The following is a 20,151-nucleotide window of genomic DNA, read 5'->3' as shown; positions in this document are numbered from 1 at the left end:
AACCACCTGGACTCTTTAAACCTGGACTGGATTATTATCAACTGATAGCAGAAGATTTAAAACTAATGTGGCATTTGTGGATATTCAATAAAGGGAGATTTCATTCTCTCTCTTTCTGCGTCTTGACCTTTGACCTGCTTCACATGAGGGGGATTTCTACACACCGGGGGTCCGAATGCTGTCCTGTTCTGACCTCAGGTCAGCAGGTCCAACTCAGTTACACAGAGGGACTAAATTAAACTCTGGATCCAAGTCCAGGAACAAACTCAGAAAATATTTATTACAACAGAAGAAATGAACTTTGATTTATGATCAATTATAAATAATTATTCACAGAAATATCAATAATTATATTATTAAAATACTTCAATGTCTCCAGTCTGCAGCCTTCAGTCTGTAGAAAACCACAGAGATCCTTCAGTACAGAATCTTCCAGGTTGGTCCAGCTCAGGTCCAGTTCTGTCAGATGGGTCGGTTTGGACTTCAGAGTTGAGAACAGAGAAGTCCAGCTGGTCTCTGACAAACCGCAGCCATCCAATCTGAATAAAGAATAAAAGATGTGAGCTGAACCAACAGGATGCAGGTTAAAACTTAAATATGAACAAATAAATAATAAAAATGTAGAAAATTAATTTCCCTGAATGTAAAAGAAACTTGATGAACTGATTCCAACATCTGATCCAGTCAAACTGGTTTAAAGAGTCCAAACCAGCAGAACCAGAACATTTGATCAAAATAGAAACTCAAAGTTTTTCTAAAAGTTTCTCAGGATATTAAATTCAGTCGGATGTTTTTTCTCTCTCCATGTTTCCTTCCAGACTCTGTATTATCTGACTGATCTGTACCATCATTTATCTACAGATATTTTATGTCTCCAGTTTTTGTTTATTAATCTATTAATAATTTTTTCTTGCTGGTTGTATTTTAACTGCAGCTCATTGCTAAGTATGACAGATGTAAACGGGTTTATTTCAATCCGTCTTAATTCAGCGTTTTACAATTTCCATTACAGCTCACATTCTGAAAGTTGATCATTTTCTCATTTTGTGCTGATTCAGTTACTGAACCATCAACTAGAAAATATTGAGTCTTTTCTCTGTCAGATTGATGAGGGTCATTTAGTTCAAGTTCTGAATCCTTCATCAGAGATGCTGCAGAAATGGGAACATTATCATAAAGGAACAACAGGATTGTGAAGATGAATCATTTTAAATCTATTTTCCAGGTAAAACATGAGAATGATTTCAATGAACTGATGAAGCTTGTTGCATATAAAACATTATAAAGGTAAGATCTCACTTCCTGTCCTACAAAATAAGAGCTGAATCAAGATGTTTGAATAAAATGACTTTAACACCAAAACCTTCACAAAGTCAGTATTTACTGCAGGACTGTTAATGAATTATCTTTCTATTATTTATGTCTCCTTAATGTCCAGGAACTCTGCCAGAAGACTGTGGTCATCCTGATAGAGTCTGATTGTCACAACAAACTCAGGTTTTCCTCTAAGCTGCTCTCAGTGGTTTGGAGGACGACTGACTTGGAATTTGCTCCATTAGTGGAATTCACACTAAAATGGAAACTCATCACTTGCTTCCTTTTTGTTTTGCTTCCTGCCAACATCAAACTCCTGCATGTGCTGCAGCTCCATATGATCAGGCAGTCAAGTCCACAGAAAACTTCCCTGTTTCTAGGAACCATTTCATCCAGAGTTGGTCGACTTTCTCTGTCCATCTCTGTCAGACTGTGAACCTTTAGTCTGAGCTTGTGGAGAACCTCTCCTAACAACCTGCTTCACATTCATGTGCTGCAGTCTCTGCTGGTTCTGATGTCTGGGACCAGAATATTCATGTCCTGAAGAACCTGCAGCCTGTTGAGCTCAGAGAAAAACTCAGTTGTCTGGATTTTTTCAGATGAAGATGAAGTTGGTTTCTGATTGAGGCTTCTGACTCAGGAAATGGATAAAGGGCGATTCCACCTAATTTTAATCAACTATCAGCATCTTTAATCTACTAGAGTTAAAACACTGAACCACCTGGACTCTTTAAACCTGGACTGGATTATTATCAACTAATAGCAGAAGATTTAAAACTAAGTGTGGCATTTGTGGATCTTCAATAAAGGGAGATTTCATTCTCTCTCTTTCTGCATCTTGACCTTTGACCTGCTTCACATGAGGGGGATTTCTACACACCGGGGGTCCGAATGCTGTCCTGTTCTGACCTCAGGTCAGCAGGTCCAACTCAGTTACACAGAGGGACTAAATTAAACTCTGGATCCAAGTCCAGGAACAAACTCAGAAAATATTGATTAGAACAGAAGAAATGAACTTTGATTTATGATCAATTATAAATAATTAATCACAGAAATATCAATAATTATATTATTAAAATACCTCAATGTCTCCAGTCTGCAGCCTTCAGTCTGTAGAAAACCACAGAGATCCTTCAGTCCAGAATCTTCCAGGTTGGTCCAGGTCAGCTCCAGTCCTGTCAGATGGGTCGGTTTGGACTTCAGAGCTGAGAACAGAGAAGTCCAGCTGGTCTCTGACAAACTGCAGTTCTCCAATCTGAATAAAGAATAAAAGATGTGAGCTGAACCAACAGGATGCAGGTTAAAACTGAAATATGAACAAATAAATAATAAAAATGTAGAAAATTAATTTCCCTGAATGTAAAAGAAACTTGATGAACTGATTCCAACATCTGATCCAGTCAAACTGGTTTAAAGAGTCCAAACCAGCAGAACCAGAACATTTGATCAAAACAGAAACTCAAAGTTTTCTATCAGCCTGGATGAGTTGAACTATTTCTGCTGGTTCCTGATCATCAGCTGGAGACCCGACTTGGTAACTGGATCAGAACCAGTCAGTTTATTCATTAATGGCCTTTGGGTTCTTATTAAAGCTGCTGAAAGTCAATGGAGGCCATTATTTAATGTTTATGAGCTTTTATTCTGTCATTTGAACAGATTGTTTTGAAAGAAAATATATTGGAATAAAATTATTTATTAAACTAATGACTAGGCCTGTCACCATAGCAAATTTTACTGGGCGATTAATTGTCTCAAAAATTATTGTGATAAATGATAATATTGTTTGAAGACCTTTGTACACTGATTTAATGGAAATGACATAATAATACATGCGATTTCCTGCCAAAGATAAATACACTTTATTTTCAAAAGAACACTTAACACTGGAACTGATAAAATAAACAAAACAACAAAAAACAAAAATAAAATGGATTCTCAGTCTACATTAACAAAAATGTACTTGAATAAAAACACCAAAGTGTAAATAAATACATTACAGAGGGGAATCCCAAACAGCTGACACAGCGCAACCCGAAGTCCAGCGGACATTGGAGATGATTTGTGGAAACAACATTAATGTTTATAAAACATTTGGTGCAAAGAATATAGAAATGATGAGGGGAGGAGTTGGACCGGTAACTTTTCAACTGTTCTTCATTAACGTGACATAAATAGGTTCTAATGATTTTCATTCAGTCAGGACGTTACGCTGACACTAGAGTTACATGAATTGCAGGTAGATTGTAGTAAAGCATTGATTAATGCCTGGTTTTAAAATGAGTTCACTGGACTTGTAGCCATTATTTTGTGCTCATTGTTGGACATCAGACGGCACAATTGAACCCAATCGAACCGTTATACCAAGGATTTCTGTGGGCTAATGTGTGATCTCTCAAGTTTTGAAAATGTGCCGACAGATCTAAGATCGTGTCATGTGAACTGGACATTAAACTGAGGAAATGAGGAAGGGAGGGTCAGTGGAGAGCACCGGAGTTGAGCCTTTTTTAATTCAGCGTCATCAACAGAAAGAGAAAAAGGCTGGAAGACACGATAAAGGCGATAATTAAACTGACGTTGATAGTTTTAATTTATCGTACGATTAATTGATTTATCATTTATAGTGACAGGCCTAATAATGACTAAAGTATAAATGAACGATTTTATTAGATTAGTAGAGAAAACAAACCTCAGAATCTTCACTTTACTGACTGAACTCTCCAGGATCTCAACCACAGGCTTCAGATCAGATTCTCCACCTTCATATATGAAGATCTGATTTATTTCCAGTTCAGTCAGATCTGGGTTGGACTTCAGCGCTGAGGCCAAAACTTTACATTCAGCCTTTTGGATCAAACAGCCACCAAGTCTGTGATTAGAGAAGAAATAAAATCAGTTCTAATGAAATCAATCTGGATCAATAACAGACTAAAATATGATAACAGTGATGTCATCATCTGATCAACATCTGATCTTCAATTTACTGAGTTTGACCCCACAGAGAATCAGTTCAGTTCCTGGTTAAAGTCCAGGTTCTGGTTCTGGTTCTGGTCCAGGCTTCATGTCCTCAGACCTTCAGCTGCAGTCAGATGTTGAAGATCTTCTATCATCTGTGAAGGAAAGTTCAGTTTTCTCTGCAGCATCTGATGGAGCTGCAGCATCAGAGCCTCAAAGGAGCTGCAGCAGCTGATGAAGAGGCTGACTGAGCTGAATGAAGGAAACTACTGGAGATGATGGAGAGGAGGAGGAACTGCTCACAGCTGGGACTTGGACTAGACCCTTTGGCTCCTTGAGATCTTCCACCAGGCAGGAAGTGAGTTAGAAATGAAGTGAGCAGAGCAGGAAGTCCAGCCTGCTGTGGACCTCTGGCATCTCTGGGTTTGTTTAGCCAATATCTGCTGCAGCATCTAGAATCATCATCATCATTAATAATAGTAGGATATTCTATAGAAACAAAGTTCCCAGCAGCAGGTTATTAAATGCTGCCACAGAGGAAACTGGGAGCAGAAACCAAACACATGATGCTCTCAGTTCTGTCTCCGTTCATCTGCTGGATTTGATGCTTTAACAAAGTAGAAAGTGGACAGTCGTCAACCTGCTGCAGATAAAAGCTTCAGATTGTTCTGGTCGTCCTGCAGAGCAGCAGCAGAACCGGTCCTGCTGCTGCTTCAGGTCTGAACCTCTCAGACTGTTGATCTGAGAGGAACTGGGACAAACTGGTTGGAAGAGGGAACCGTGTCTCTGCAGTGTTCTGTCCATCGTCTCAGAGGAACAAAGGTTTGGATGTCAAAAGAAATTGTTGCTAAACTCCTGAAGAGCTGAAGACCAAAACCCCTGGAGGAGACGGAGCGTTTGGGTCCAGCAGCATTTTCATGGTGAAGCAGTGAAAGTTCTCCAGTAACTAGAAGAGGCTGGGATGTCTAAAGAGTTGAAGCTCATGTCTCTCCAGGTCTTCATGGAGGACAGCTAACAGCTTCAACAAAGGCTGCAGATGAAGAGTTGATGAGGAAAATGGTTCCAGCTCTGGAAGCTCAGAGTTCTCAGAGCTTTGGGAGGATCTGACAGAAACCAGAACTTTTTCTGGACCAGACAACAATCAACACATTTTGGTCTCATTTACAAACTCAGAGGAAACTAGTGGGAGGAGGAAAGGTTGGTTCACAAAGTTTCTAACTACTTTCCATGGTTACTACAACAATGCAGGGATTTATTTTAAAGTTTCCATCAAACCTAAACAATTATTTTATAAAAACAGTCAAAGATCCTAAAAGGTGATTTATGGAGCAGCGGCTCAATGAGTGAAGAGAATTTAAAGTATAAAAAGTCTTTCTACCTTCAGACTGTCTTGTTGCTCTGTTTGGTGTTTCTGACTCCTGCTCTGTTCTGCCCCTGCCTGTTCGAGAGGCTCTCGCCTTTGGGATGGTTGTGGCTAAACGTGTCATTCTTACAGAGTGGAAGTCTGCCTCACCTCCTCCTTTAAATGCTGGCTGAATAACATGGCTTCTTGTTTACATCTTGAAAAAATACGCTACACTCTCAATAATAATGTACACAGATATGTTGGGATGTGGGGCCATTCCTTGAACTTTTGAGTAATACCACTGGACACGTGTAGTGACTGACTAGCGTCTTCTCTGTGGCTCTGCTGCCTCCCTGCCTGTCAGAAAGGTTGTAGGTTGGCCTCTCGGTTGGTACACAAGTAACTTAATACACGCTGATGCACTCATTTCCAGCAGTATGGGAGGAGCTGAATATTTTATTTAGTTATCTAACTTGTTTTAGTTGTACATGTTAACCTTCACTTTTTTTTCTTTTCTTTCTTTCTTTCTGTTTCCCCCCATCTATCTTTTTGCTGTTCTATCTTCTATCCTTAATAACTTGGGGCGGGTTGGGTCGGGGTATCACTGTTTTTGTTGTTTATTTTCTGGTTACATAAATGATAGTTGGATAGTCGTATTCTGGAATTTATCTGTAACTGCAATCTTGTTTGGATTCATTCACTGATGATGACAATGTAGAAGATCTCAATGCCAGCGTCAACCGACGCCAATTGGGCATCTCAGTCTGATCGATGTTCGGATATCATTATATTTTGATAACTGCCCTGCAGTTTTGTTAATTTGTCGAAAACAATAAATATATTAAACAAAAAAAAAACAAAAAAAAGTCTTTCTGACTGATTGGATCATTAAGAGAAAACAGATTTTCTAGAGTTATGAAGGTTTTTATTCATTTCAACATGAAAACTGATAAAAAGTTAAATATTTTTAAAATGATCAAAATGTCTAAAAACCAGAAGCTGCAGCTGTCCTGGATGATCTGAATATTTAGATGTTTGAATGGATGAAATAGTCCAGAGGATGAAGGAAGAAGTTAAAGACCAAAACATCCAGAAGCAACTTGAAGAAGAAGAAGAAACAGGAGGACAATATTGCTGAATCAGCATTCACACAATGAAAACATCTGGACTCACCGAGCCTTTCTGCAGTTCCTCACAGCTGGAACCAGTCTCCGTCGTCCTGATTCTGATGTGTTGTACTTCTCCAGGTCCAACTCATCCAGAACCTCTGACATCTGCAGCATGAAGGCCAGAGCTGAACAGTCAGTCACTGAGAGCTTCTTCCCTGAATCCAGCAGCCGTTGGATCTCCTGATAAAATGAGAGATCGTTCATCTCCACCAGACAGTAGAAGATGTTGATGTTTCTGTCAGGAGAGATTCTATCAGTGTTCATCTCCTTCAGGTTGGTGATGATTCTCTGGATGGTTTCTGGACTGTTCTCTCTCTGACCCAGCAGATCTTCTAAGAGGTTCTGGTTGGACTCCACAGTGAGACCATGAAGGAAGCGGACAAACAGGTCCAGGTGGCCATTTTTACTGCTGAGGGATTTCTCCATGACTTTCTTCATGAACTCATCTAGAGATGTTTCTCTGTATTTTTCTCCCAGGAACGTCTGGATCACCTCTGACTTCCTGCTGGTGAAACAGTGGAGCATGTAGACTGCAGCCAGAAACTCCTGGATACTCAGATGAACAAAGGAGTAGACAGAGATGTTGTTCACTCCTCTCTCTGTTTTAAACATTTCAGTGAAAACTCCTGAGAACAATGCAGCATCTTTGATGTTGATGTCACACTGATTGAGGTCTTTGTCATAGAAGATCAGGTTTCCCTCCAGCAGCTGATCAAAAGCCAGTCTTCCTAGAGACTCAATCAGCTTCCTGTTCTCTGGACTCCAGATAGATTTTGTCTTTTTTCCTCTATCATACTTTTCCTCCTTGATTTTGAGTTGAACCTTCAGGAACTCTATGTACATCTCAGTCAGGGTCTTGGGCAGATCTCCTCTCTCTCTGGTCTCCATCAGATTCTCCAGAACTTTAGCAGTGATCCAGCAGAAAACTGGGATGTGACACATGATGTGGAGAGTTTTTGATTTCTGGATGTGGGAGATGATCCTGTTGGCCTTCTCTTCATCATCTCTGAATCTCTTCCTGAAGTATTCCTCCTTCTGGGGGTCAGTGAACCCTCTGACCTCTGTCACCATGTCAACAAACTTTGCAGGGATCTGATTGGCTGCTGCAGGTCGTGTGGTTATCCAGAGGAGATCAGAAGGAAACAGTTTCCTCCTGATGAGATTTGTCAGCAGAACATCTAGTGATCTGGACTCTGTAACATCAGTCAGGATCAGATTGTTGTTGAAATCCAGATCAAGTCGACTTTCATCCAGACCATCAAAGATGAACAGAACCTGAAACGTTTCAAAGCTGCTGATTTCTTTGGTTTTAGTGAAGAATTTATGAATCAGTTCTAATAAACTGAACTTTTCTTCTTTCAACATATTCAGCTCTCTGAAAGTGAATGGAAATATGAAATCAATGTTCTGGTTGGTTTTGCCTTCAGCCCAGTCCAGAGTGAACTTCTGTGTTAACAGTGTTTTCCCAATGCCAGCCACTCCCATGGTCATCACTGTTCTGATTGGTTGATCTCTTCCAGGTGGGGTTTTAAAGATGTTTTCTCTTCTGATTGTTTCTTGTTTCCTGGATGCTGTTTCAATGTGTCTGACCTCATGTTCCTGGTTGACCTCTCTAGTTAACCCCTCTGTGATGTGGAGCTCTGTGTAGATCTGGTTCAGAACGGTTTTATTTCCATGTTCACCAACACCTTCAGAGAGACTCTGGAACTTCGTCTTCAGAAACTCTTTAAGTTCAGGCTGATACTGAGCAACAATATCTGAAAAAACAAAGAAAAACAAACAAAATAAAAACAATCTGCAATATTCTAACAAGTAACTGGACTAATAAAGTGTCCAGTTTGGTTCTTCTACATAAACTATGAAGGAAACATAATTCAATAACTAGAGAAAACTCAATGAAAGTTATTCCAACGTCAGTCTCAGGGCCGGCCCAAGGCAAAAGCAAACTAAGCAGCCACTTAGGGCCCCAGGGCCACCAAGGGGCCCCTCAGTGGAGCTGATTTTTTTAAAATAATGATTTCTATGTCATCACAACAACAAAAACACAGTTTCAACATGAAGTGATTTGTTTTTACAATATATTTGATAATGTATGTAGAAATCATTATTTTATAGACAAAAGAAAAAAAGAAATTGCTCTTGAAGCCCCCTGGTGGTCGCGGTAGGTACTGCACGCTTCACCGGTAACATGAGCTGCTGTGCAGAGTGGATCCAAACGTCCAAAGCTCCGGTCAGAAGATAAGTTGGCAAAACAATGTCTCATAAAAAGGACTTATCCTTCAGGGAGAAAGAAAAGAAGATTCACCTGGTATAAATTTAATTCTTCAGCTTTTGGAGTTATGCTTAAGAGAAATTAATTTAATCAAAGAATGTCATGAATACGTGTGTAGGGCTGCACCGATTGCAGCTTTCTGGCCGATTACCAATCTTTAAAAAACTTGACCTGCCCATATTGATTTTGGCTGATACCATTTTTTTGTCTGAAATTTAGCTAAATACAGGAAGAAAGTCAGTGAGTTGGCAACAGTGGAGTGAATATTGTTAACTGTAAACATTCAGACACAACCTGGTGGGCCGATCTGTCAGTCAAACCTCTCACTGCAGAGCAGAAGAAGATCGAGGCCGATTTTTAAAACTTTGCTGATGAAAATAATATCAGGGGATAAGATGGGCTTCACATGTAAGTATTAGCAGATCACAATCTTCCAAAATTAAGGAAATCGGTGCCCAGAAATCGACTGGCCTATAAATGTATCCTATATTATACATGCATAAGATATAATGTAAACAGCACTGTCAGAGATGCAATAAGTTTATAGCAGGTGAGCGAATGATCTAATATTCTAACTGTTGATTGTAGTTAGTCGACATTGTTAGCAGAAACAAAGGGCCCCATGGAGGCTTGGGCCGGCCCTGGTCAGTCTACAGTCTGTAATCTTCTTTTGTCAACCACTAAAACCTTCAGGATGCAGCCCCCATTGAGTGAACTGGAAACTCAGTTCCTATCTGACTGTGAAGTGTCTGCAGTATTAGCAGTACATGATGCTTTGACCAAAGATCAGGGTGATGTTTTGTTCAGGTAACAGTTATTTGGGTATCAGTTTGAGAACGTGTCGACGGAACATTAAAAGTCTGGACAACTCCTTAATGTCACTTTCTATTGAAACATAGAAACCTTTAGTTACACAGTGATTATTAATAAAACATAGCTGAGTTTAACTAATGTTACCTTGTATGTCACTTCTGACCTGTTACTGTTTTTAGAAGTTCAGCAGGGAGTTTGTAGCTGAGGTCATTTTATTTCCAGGGTTTTCCCCAGAAATCCTGTTCAGCCCGGCGGTCGGGGCGCCGAGGCGTCCACCATGTTTTTGTATTAAAAGATGTTAAGTTGACCAGAAACGTAAAAATATTACTGAATAATTATTTGTTACAGGAAAACATCGCCAGTGAAATGATATTTAAAACCACAGCTATCAAGTCCTAAAAAAAGAACAAAAGAAATCATAACAAAAGAAAAAAATTATTAAAATGAATATCAATTATTTGCACTTCTGTTAAATCCAAATTAAGTCCATAAGACCCCTCAGGTCTTCAAGGGGGCACATAAATGTTACCTTGTAACACAGACCATAGATATAGAAATGTAACCTTTGTTTATTGAGATTATCAATGCTGCTCAATTTGATTTAATGGTTTCAACATACAAAAATTCAAAGATTTGAAATTATTTAAAATCCTGCTGAAACCCAAATAACATTATCTGTAGAAATAATCAAATTGATTCTATGAAGTGTTTGTTTTATTTAGAGCTGATGACATGTTATGCTGCAACATGACCCTTCAGAGTAAGAGTCTTCACTTATAATTTTAAAAACAAAGTAAAAAGTCACATTTATACATTTATGTTGTGTCCATTTTTTGAACAGCCTCAAATTAAATGAGGACTTTATTAAGCCCAGTTACCAAGACATAAGTTCCAGTTACACCAGCTGGATTCAGTTGAAACAACTGACCACAAAAACACTTTTAAACCTTAAATTTCCAAATATCAACTAAAGACGTGGATCTGGTTCCACAGAGACGATAGAATGAAGTTCTGATTGGAGATGTTCAGTCTCACCTGGAGCACAGCTGCTCTGATTGGCTGTCAGAGGTCCAGATCCTGTTCTGGGTTGTTTCCCATACTGGGGGCAGCTGGTCAAGACCGGATCCATCAGAACATTCTGAGACAAACCACAGCAGGATGGAGGCTCCTCCTCACCAAAGCTGCTCCTGTGAAGACATTTCTTCATCACTGAAATAGTTCACTAGCAACAGGCTGGAGCTGAAGATGTTCATGAAGGTCCACAATAAACAAGGGACCAGAAACTGGGTCAGAACAGAACCTCAGAACATCAATGATCTCTGGTTTTAGTACTTCATTGAATTATATTTGGTATCATGACTGATGCCAGTGTTACCAGTCTGGAAGATGCTGGGTTTCACTGCTTCAGTGGGTTTACAGACAATCTGAATTGTTGCTCGTCACTAGCTTGGGTGTTTTTGGTTTCATGCAACATTTTAATCCATATTAATTCATTCAGACTTTCATTTAAACTCTACTGATTTACTGACCAACATCCTTCATGTCCAACTTTAAATTAATAAGTAAGAAAATTAAGTTACTGTTTATTAAAACACTGAGATCAACCAGTTAATATCATTTAGATTTTATCTCTATAAAATCACATCAATCAGTTAGAAACTGGTTTCTTACTTTCTGTCTGAGGGTCCAGGTTCATTACTGAAGTCTGGAGGATGATCGTTGGACCGATCACTCCTCATAGATGGACTGGTGGGTCCTGGAGGTTCTGCTCTGTCCTTTTTCAGATCCAGATCTTCCATCTTCTGGCCTTTTGGAGAGAGAAACCAGAACCAGTCAGTCCCAGTGATCCAGTTCCAGTAACTGTCCTGTGAAGCAGAAAGCTGGTTCCCATCATGTGTTCAGAGGATCAGAGTGAATCAGGTGAATGAATGAGTGAACATTTCCTATGAACTAGTGAACTTATTTAGCTCCCACAGTGGACTTGAACGCATCATGACTCTATTGTATCTCTCTATGGAGGGAGTTGGTGTGCAGAAGGTTCTGAGGGAGCAGCAGCTCAGGTCGGGTCCACAGCTCTCCTCCAGACAGAACCGGGACCAGCTGGGGTCTCAGCAACATGTCAGCCTCTGTGTGCAGCTCCACAGGATTTCCTCTCAGCTAAAGAGTCACAAAGCAGCTTTCAGGGACCACAGCATCCAGCTGAGGTACCAGCTGGAGCCACTGCAAGGAATCCTGGGTAAACAGCTGCTTCAATAGGGGGATGAAGCCCCCAAAGACTCAGCGAGGCCTGAAACATATTTAGTCTATTGATCTGTCTCAGAATAGAAATTCAATAAAAAGAGGGACATTAATGAAATATTTTTAGCTAGAAACTGAAGTGTAAATAGTTTCTTACCACTGATATAAAATGTGTGTAAATTATTATTATTGCTACATTTAAAGATATTATTAAGTTCTTTTAGGGGTGCACCATTGCAGTTTTCTGGCCGATCGCCAATCTTTAAAAAGCGTAACCTCCCGATTCTGATTTTAGCCAGAAGCAAATTCTTTTGTTGAGTTGGCAACTGGTTCTGGATCAGTCAGTCTGGATCTGGATGCATTTTTCCCAGCAGCGCTTTGAGAGACAAAGAGTTTCTTCCTGCTGTAAGGAGCAACAAGAGGAAAACCTGGAAAAAGACCAAACTCAGTGAGGAGGAAGAGAGGAAATCCGTGGACTGCTTAAAGCTGGTTCTGATCCGCAGACAAGAAAACATCAGTTTCTGATGAACCCCAGACTGATGAGGGACGGAGTGATGCGATTCACTTCCTGCTGATTTCAACAAGCAGAGAAACTAGTTTACAATGTTTTTGTTCTTTGTTTAGGTTAAAACACCAGAGATTTTACAGAGAGAGTCGCTGCAGCAAGAGTACTGATGCACTGTAAAAAGTTACATTAAGTTCTCTATTTACTTAGGTTAAATTTAAAAAGTTCATTATTGCACACTCTACACAAACAGCTCAGCTTTAGACACTGGTGCTGCTGTCATGGTAGATCCATACCACTTTATTATGAAACTCATGAAGTACAACATTGCAGCTGACCAAAGTTTTGTACAAAAATAAAAACAAACAACAGTAAAGCAACTGTAAGAAAATAGAAATCAAAACATCACTAATACAGTGAAGTAGGAGTGCAGTATTAAGAAAGAGATGTTAGTTCACTCTGGGTTAAAAGCCAAAAAGAAAAAAATGAGTTTTTAACGAGTTTTAAAAAGTTGTATCATAGAGGTGACCATTCACCAGGTTAACCCTCTGATGGGTCTTTTTTGACCCAGTGAGGTCATCTTTTTGCAATATCTTTGTAATGAAAAGTTTTCATCACTTCATATTCCAGGTATTCCTCAAAAAATATGTAACTGATATCATGCAATTACAATTTTTGATTTACCTTTAGTACATTTTGAGAAATAGCATGTTTTATAGTTTTTCTGTAAGTGGGTCACCCGCACTCGGGGCGTAGTGGCGCAGGGGGTTAGCACGCCCCATGTTTGGAGGCCGTAGTCCTCGACGCGGATGTCGTGGGTTCGATTCCTGGTCCCGGCGACCTTTGCCGCGTGTCTTCCCCCCTCACTTCGTCCTCCTTCCTGTCTGCTTACTGTCACAAAAGTACGGGCTACTAGCGCCGCAAAAACTCTCCGGAGAAAAAATGACTCGCATTCATTTCCGATGGAATTTAATGGGAATCTTTGTTTCTTACCAACTGTGACTGTCAGGAAGACATTTTGTGAATCGTACACACTGAGTCCAAACTGTCACCCCTGAGTAATATTTTACAAAGCAAGATCTCCTACATATAAGAATTACCTTTATTTTTACCTCACAAATGTGTGTAAATCATCAGTAGGCTACTGTGACAGTGTTATCGTCACAAATCAACCTATTAGTTAAGTAAAATTGTGAAATGCTCTCACAATAAAGCATTTCATTTAACCTCTGACTAATTCCTTTCTAGATCAGACATGTAAGAAAGTAAACAGGAGAGCCATACGACCCAAGCCCCGGTGGCGGAGGCCCTCGGGGACATGGGGATTTTTTTTTCTTTTGCGTTACCCTCGGTAGCTGCGGAGGTTCATCGGTTAGAAAGACTCCAGAGAGCCGAGAGAGACACAGAGGGACCCGGAGCGGAAACACTTACTTCTTTTAACAAGTCAACAAGTTATTTCCATCCTGCAGCTCCAAATGGACGCTGTTCTGAAGGAGACTGAAGTTGGTTTCAACTTACTTTTTCCACATGACGTCACGTACAGAGTGAAACAGAAAAACTAGAATAAAGGTTGAAAACCAGCAGGACAAACAGGTTTTTGGTGGTGGATTATCACAACATGTGAATACATGTTGCGATAATTACTCACCCAGATGATTTGCTGAAGTCATTTCACTTTTATCAGGTCGAATAAAATCCACTTTAATTAATGTTCTTAAAAAAAAATCACTTCAGGGTTAATAAACAGAAAAAAATAAAATAAACTTACTTCAGAAAAATCCTCCCAAAATGATTAACTGTCAGTAAATTTGAGAATCAAGGCCTGAAAAAATATAAACAATGAAAATGTGCTTGTGATCAAATCCAGCCTGCACTGATTAGAGCATTGAGCAGAATGAAAATATCAAATGGAGAAAAATCTTATATAAAAAGTTAAAATATTACCAGTTAATATTACTTAGTGTATCAGTTAATTGTATGACTGAATTAATCTGTGAATACATTTATTACACATAAAATAATATGCTGCTGCTGTTAATTTTATTTAAATACTTTTATCTGTTTGAAATGACTATCTAGGAAAAAGAAAATTATATAGTTTTGTTTGAAAACCTCAGCAGAGTTTAATTTGGTGCTTTTGAGTAAACATTTAGAGGAGGAAATAGGAAAACTAAAACGTATTATTTAATATGAAAGCTAACCGAGAATATGAACTCGTTTCTGCAGCTCTTAATGTGAAAGTACCTACCGGAAGTGAATATTGTATGTAAATTCTCCAGCTTATTAGAGTAGCTGTAGTTACCATCTGAGTCCACTTCTACGGAGCCCCCTACGGGACATGGGGAATTTTTTTTCTTTTGCGTTCCCTCGCAAAACTGTACTGATCAGTTATGCGGCATAATTGAATACTGTAAGTCTTTCTTACGGTGGCCGCCGTACTTTCTGCTTTAATATAAGGTTATGTAAGGTTCCATGTATGTTAATATCTCGTTGTGAAATATCTGAAGTTTTATATCTTTCTTTAGGATAGAAAGGCACCACAAACCTATGATACAAACAGAAACCTTCCGTAAGTAGGAAAGAAATAAAAATACATCCAAACTATATTTCTGAGTTATTATCGCGGCGTAATAAGTCATCTGACAGTTTTGATTGTGTCGCTGTTGTGCTGGTTGTCTGAATGGTTTAAAGAGCTGCTTTCATGTTCAGTTCCATCTTAACCTTAACAGACATAAACATGCAGTGAATAAATCGATTTTCAATCAGTTTTTTACACCAAAAACTTTATAATAATAAACACGTTTTATTATTTAAAAACACGACAAACTAATTATGGTAAAGGGCCGTATTGGGTGAACTCGGGAAATCTCATCTGTCCGCGTATCAATTAACTCCAAACCACTTCTTTGTTCTGTCACATTTATCGATTTATTCCATTTTGATTATCATGCTCCAAACTTTGCAAGGACTGACCGCCCCGCTCACCACTTCCTCATACACACAAACCAGCAGGCCAGTAACCTTCCCATTCATACTTAATGACGTCACTCCCACATCGACACACCCACCACCCAAGTGTCAAAGTCGCGTGCTCCTGTCATATCAATAATTACTTATTTCACTCATAAGGCTCTTACAGAGCCTCAGTGAAAACGTGTAATAAAAGAAAAGGCCTTCCAGTAACTGTGGGTGCATCAGCGCCACCTCCTCCACACACACATCTCTACCTCACCAACTTGCAACACAAAGTTACACCCTTGCATTCAAATAATGATATATGTCACATTTTTTATTTTTTCTGCATAATGTGCATTGCATGTATTCTAACGTTGGGCAAACGTATCTTGAACGAGAATATTAAAGAAAAGTGCAAGAAGTAATAAAAACTTTAATGTTAATCCTCACCTTCCGTTTCCAGCTTCTCTCCTAACCGTACAGGTGAGAGCTTCTATGATTGTCCTGTAGGTGGCGGTAAATACACTTGAAGTTGGTTTGCCAGCCGCCAGTAACACCCAGAAGAAGATCAACACTGGTTCTGTATTTCATTTGAAACTGATCTGCTTTGCTCGGTAAGTTATTGGCTTTCATATTTATTTGTGTCACATTCTGACCAAACATCTGGGACCCATATAGGTTATTAGTTGCGCTTTAAAAAAAGTGTAATTTTGTGCTTTGTCTTGCTTCGTAAAGACAACATGCTACCATTCGGACTTCTCAGCTTTGTTTATAAGTTCTGGTTATGAGTTGTGAAATGTCGTGCACTTTTATTATTAATGTCGCAGTTTCCTCTTGTTCGCTTTGACGTCTTAAGGGCAGGAAAAGTCGGAGAAAGTCACTTTATTCATTATTCAGTTGAACCAGGTGGAAAGACACCACTTACTTTATTCCAGTCAATCACAGAACTGCGCATGTCTCACATCTTGAATAGTTGCACAATGATGACGTCAGTGAAGAGCGCACCATAGTAGGCCGGGTCCTAGTACTTACTAGTACTACTCTACGCCGGTCTCCTGCAACTTTTAGATGTATTTCTACTTCAACACACCTGAGTCCAATAATGAGGTCATTAGCAGGACTCTGGAGAACCTGGCTGCACTTGGGAGGTGATTCAGTTATTGGATTCAGGTGTGTTGGATCAGGGAGACTAAGAGTTGCAGAACAGCGGCCCTCCAGGACCAGGACTGCCCAGTCAAAGTCAAAGTGTTTTATTGGAGTGTGTAAAAATGTGATAGTACGCCCTGTGACGTAACTTCTACATCCAAAAAAAGTAAACATGACATTAATTTCATAATTATGTATTAAGTTTTCCCTGTAATTAGTTTCTGTCACTGATACACAAAAATAAAGATCAATTCCTGTTTGTTTTGTGTCAAAATTTTTGAGACAAAACATTTTTTCAGTTGAAACTTCATTAATGTTTTTAGAAATATTTTCAAAACTGGATTTTGTTCAAGAAATCTATTCCACTTTTAAGTTGATAAAATTTGCTCTCACTGGGATGAAGAGTTAAATTATGATATTAACAATTTAATTCACATATGCTGCTTCCTAAAAATCACCTCAGTTTTTAAAGTGAAATTATTTTAATGTTTAAACGTTGCAACATCACAAAATCCCAATTTTTATACCAATATATTAATAACTTAATTTAAGATTTGAAATTTATCTCATTTGTAACATTTTCTTTTCTCACCGTTAGTTTGTGACGATTCTTTATTTCTTCTTTTTTCTGCTCAGTTTAAGAGAACTTGATAGTAAAAAAAGAACTTTGAACATGAACGGTTCTGAACTGAACTGGTTCTGTTTCAGATGAATTAATTAGTTCTTTTTTTCTCCACAGTTCAGAGTTTCAGGATGAACTGAAGATAATCTGCCACTGTTTCTCCATCCCTCCTGGTTCTGGTCCTGGTTCTGGTCCTGGTCCTGGTTCTGGTCCTGGTTCTGGTCCTGGTCCTTCATCCCTCCTGGCGGTTCTGTTCGGTCCGTTTGTCCTCATCATGGTGGTTTTGTTTAGTCTAGTTGTCTGCAACCTTTACAATCTAGAGACATTTTATTTTATTTTTATTTTCCAGTTTAATAAATTGGTTCCAGAGCCACAAAACCACATTAATAAATATTTACTTCATTTAATCTGTTTTAACTGTTAAAGAGAAAATATTTTATTTTTACTTTAAGGTTTTATTATATTATATATTATTATTAGTCCTGCACTGTAAGAAGTCTAACAAGTTTTTAGAAATATTAATTCTTTGCTACAATTTATCAAGCATTTAATAAAGAAATGCTCTTATTGCATTTTAGGCAACAAAGTTTTTATTGTTTTAAAAAAAAATTAATTTGTTTGTTTGCATCTTTTAATTTACTCCTATTACTGAAAAAAGCATCAAATAGTTTGGTGATTGATTGATAACTAAAATATAACCTCAAAAATGCCTTTTGCTTAATATTTGCATTTTAAATTTAATATTTAAAAAATCCTGTTTGTAAACATTTTTTACCCAACTCCTGAAGCGTCACTTTTAGCTTCACCAAGTAAAAAAAATCTATTATTAAGAAAGATTTTAAAATGAAAAGTTTTTAATTTTAGTGAAAATGAAAAACTAATTTTCACTAAAAAACAGAAATGGTTGAAATCTGTATTAGTTTCTTTGTTAAACTTGAGTTTGTGATCTTCAGTCGTAACGAGCTGCAGGCTGCAGAGCTCTGCTTTAATCAGTCTAACTAACCTTCATCACTGCCGAAGACTCCGGAAACTCTCCCGTTTGTAGAAACGTGACTCTGCTCGGCTAACTGTTCCCTCTGAGGTCGAGGCTCAGAGAAAGTATTCCTGTGTAAAGATGAAGAAATGAAGCTTCAGTCTGCCGGTGGATTTACGGCCGAGCTGAACGAGAGACGCCGAAGAGAATCTGTAAAGTGTTTGGTGTGAAGTGTGAAGACGAAGAGAAGTGAAGAAGTGAAGCTCTCCAAGCAGCCAGCAGTCCTCTGATCAAACCATCAACACTTTTCCTCGCCTCATTTCTTCCCTCTGCAGGTTTTACACAAAATTTCACTAAGTGTTGAAATTTGGTGATTTTTTAATGACAAATTTACGCGGAAAGCATTTCTCTTTGTATTGAGCAGTAGCTCAGAGGAATAAGAAGTGGACTGAGAGTCCACAGGTTGCAGGATCGAGTCCTGAACTCTACCAATTTTACTTGAATTTTTCCTTTATTTGAGTCAAAACACAGCAAGATCCCTGCTGGCCTCGAACCAACAACCTTTAGATAAGCAGCCTGTATTCCTACTCTCTCCGCCACTCGCTCATCTACACTAAAATACCTTTTTTTTAAAACTTGTCTTCTGTTTTTGAGGATTTTGGTGAAAAAGGGGCGTCGACCGTGACGACTGAAGGCGTGGCTTCAGAATCGTCTCTAATCCTGGAAAAAAGCTCAAAGTTCCGATCCAGAAGCCACAGGTCCGAGCTGAGCTGATGAATCAACATTTACTGCTCAACATGTTCAGAACAACAACGGAGGAGATCTGGAGCAATTTACTCCACATTTCACTTCATCTGCAGAAACACTTTTTATTCTTCACTTGGAAACTTTTGACTTTTTATTCGTCCTCACATGTTGGAAACTTTTAAGATCATTGAAACTAAAAGGAAAATATTTATTTTCCATCCAGTGTTCAGTTTGAACTCTGTAAAAACACAAAATGTTTCCCAGTGTTTTAGTTTAGTTTCTGTTGCAAATGAAGGAGAAAAGTTGAACTTTTATTTCTCTGCAAGTTCATGAAATACAAAACTAAAAATGAATTTAACTTTTGAAATTTAGCCTCACCTGGTTGGAAATAGAGGAAAAAAATAAAATAAGGTTTAGTTAAAACACGACCTATTTACATTTTTTTATTTAAAAAAAACATTTGAAAATATAAAAAATAAAACGTCTGGAAAGTCAGAAATGTTTAAAGCAGTTGTCTTAATTCCTGGATTTCAGATGAAAGTATTACAAATAAAATTAAGGAATGCAGATAGTTTTTCATATTTAGTTTTTATTTGGAGGTGAATAAATATCTGCTGGTGGCGCAGCGGCATAAATACACATGAAGAAGAACCAGAACAAACACGTTACATTCAGAAAGAAACTAAACATCACATGAACCAAAGAGCTGCAGCTCGGACAGCGCCGCCGCCGCCGCCGCTTTGTGCTTCCTCCATCACCATCGACCCGACTACCAACCGGTTCTGACCCGACTCCTGGAATGATCCTCCTTTTTTAAAGTTTGGATTTGGGAGAAAAAAAGAACAAAAACAAAAAACAGATCTTTTTTTTCACTAAAGATCACAAACTCAAGATCACAAACTTGAGTTTTAAGCAGAGCTCTGCTTTAATCAGTCTAACTAATTCAAACTGCAGCTTCAACATCAGATCCAGATGAAGCTTCTTCTTCACTAAAGAACATTTCAGTTTGAGTCTCTGAATGAAGGAAATGATTTCATAAAGACAAGAGAGTCCAACAAAGAAGACATGATGTCAGAGTTAGAGAGGGAACTGGGTCAGAG

General features: G+C 38.6%; 2 protein-coding genes across 14 annotated transcripts in view; both read right to left on the bottom strand.

Moving 5' to 3' along the window:
* Nucleotides 1-20,151, bottom strand: part of LOC122827331 (NLR family CARD domain-containing protein 3-like) — a 400,427-nt gene that overhangs the window by 30,600 nt on the left and 349,676 nt on the right. The gene's annotated exons all lie outside the window — the stretch shown is intronic.
* Nucleotides 1-20,151, bottom strand: part of LOC122827329 (NLR family CARD domain-containing protein 3-like) — a 138,683-nt gene that overhangs the window by 25,652 nt on the left and 92,880 nt on the right. For 3 of the 13 annotated variants that reach the window (XM_044110143.1, XM_044110145.1, XM_044110148.1), the window contains exons 1-5: nucleotides 11,537-11,888; nucleotides 10,901-11,052; nucleotides 6,785-8,537; nucleotides 4,001-4,180; nucleotides 2,396-2,569 (exon numbers count right to left, since the gene is read on the bottom strand). In XM_044110143.1, the coding sequence (XP_043966078.1) occupies nucleotides 2,396-2,569; nucleotides 4,001-4,180; nucleotides 6,785-8,537; nucleotides 10,901-11,052; nucleotides 11,537-11,664 (2,387 nt within the window). In that variant the 5' untranslated portion in view covers nucleotides 11,665-11,888. Of the gene's footprint in view, nucleotides 1-365; nucleotides 540-2,395; nucleotides 2,570-4,000; nucleotides 4,181-6,784; nucleotides 8,538-10,900; nucleotides 11,053-11,536; nucleotides 11,889-14,039; nucleotides 14,150-16,013; nucleotides 16,030-20,151 lie in introns of those variants that run through there. The other 10 variants (XM_044110144.1, XM_044110147.1, XM_044110149.1 and 7 more) reach the window with 6 other exon arrangements.

Source organism: Gambusia affinis, linkage group LG24 (assembly GCF_019740435.1).
Source record: "Gambusia affinis linkage group LG24, SWU_Gaff_1.0, whole genome shotgun sequence".
NCBI classification, from domain to species: Eukaryota; Metazoa; Chordata; class Actinopteri; order Cyprinodontiformes; family Poeciliidae; genus Gambusia; species Gambusia affinis.
This window is presented reverse-complemented; position numbering and strand designations above follow the sequence as displayed.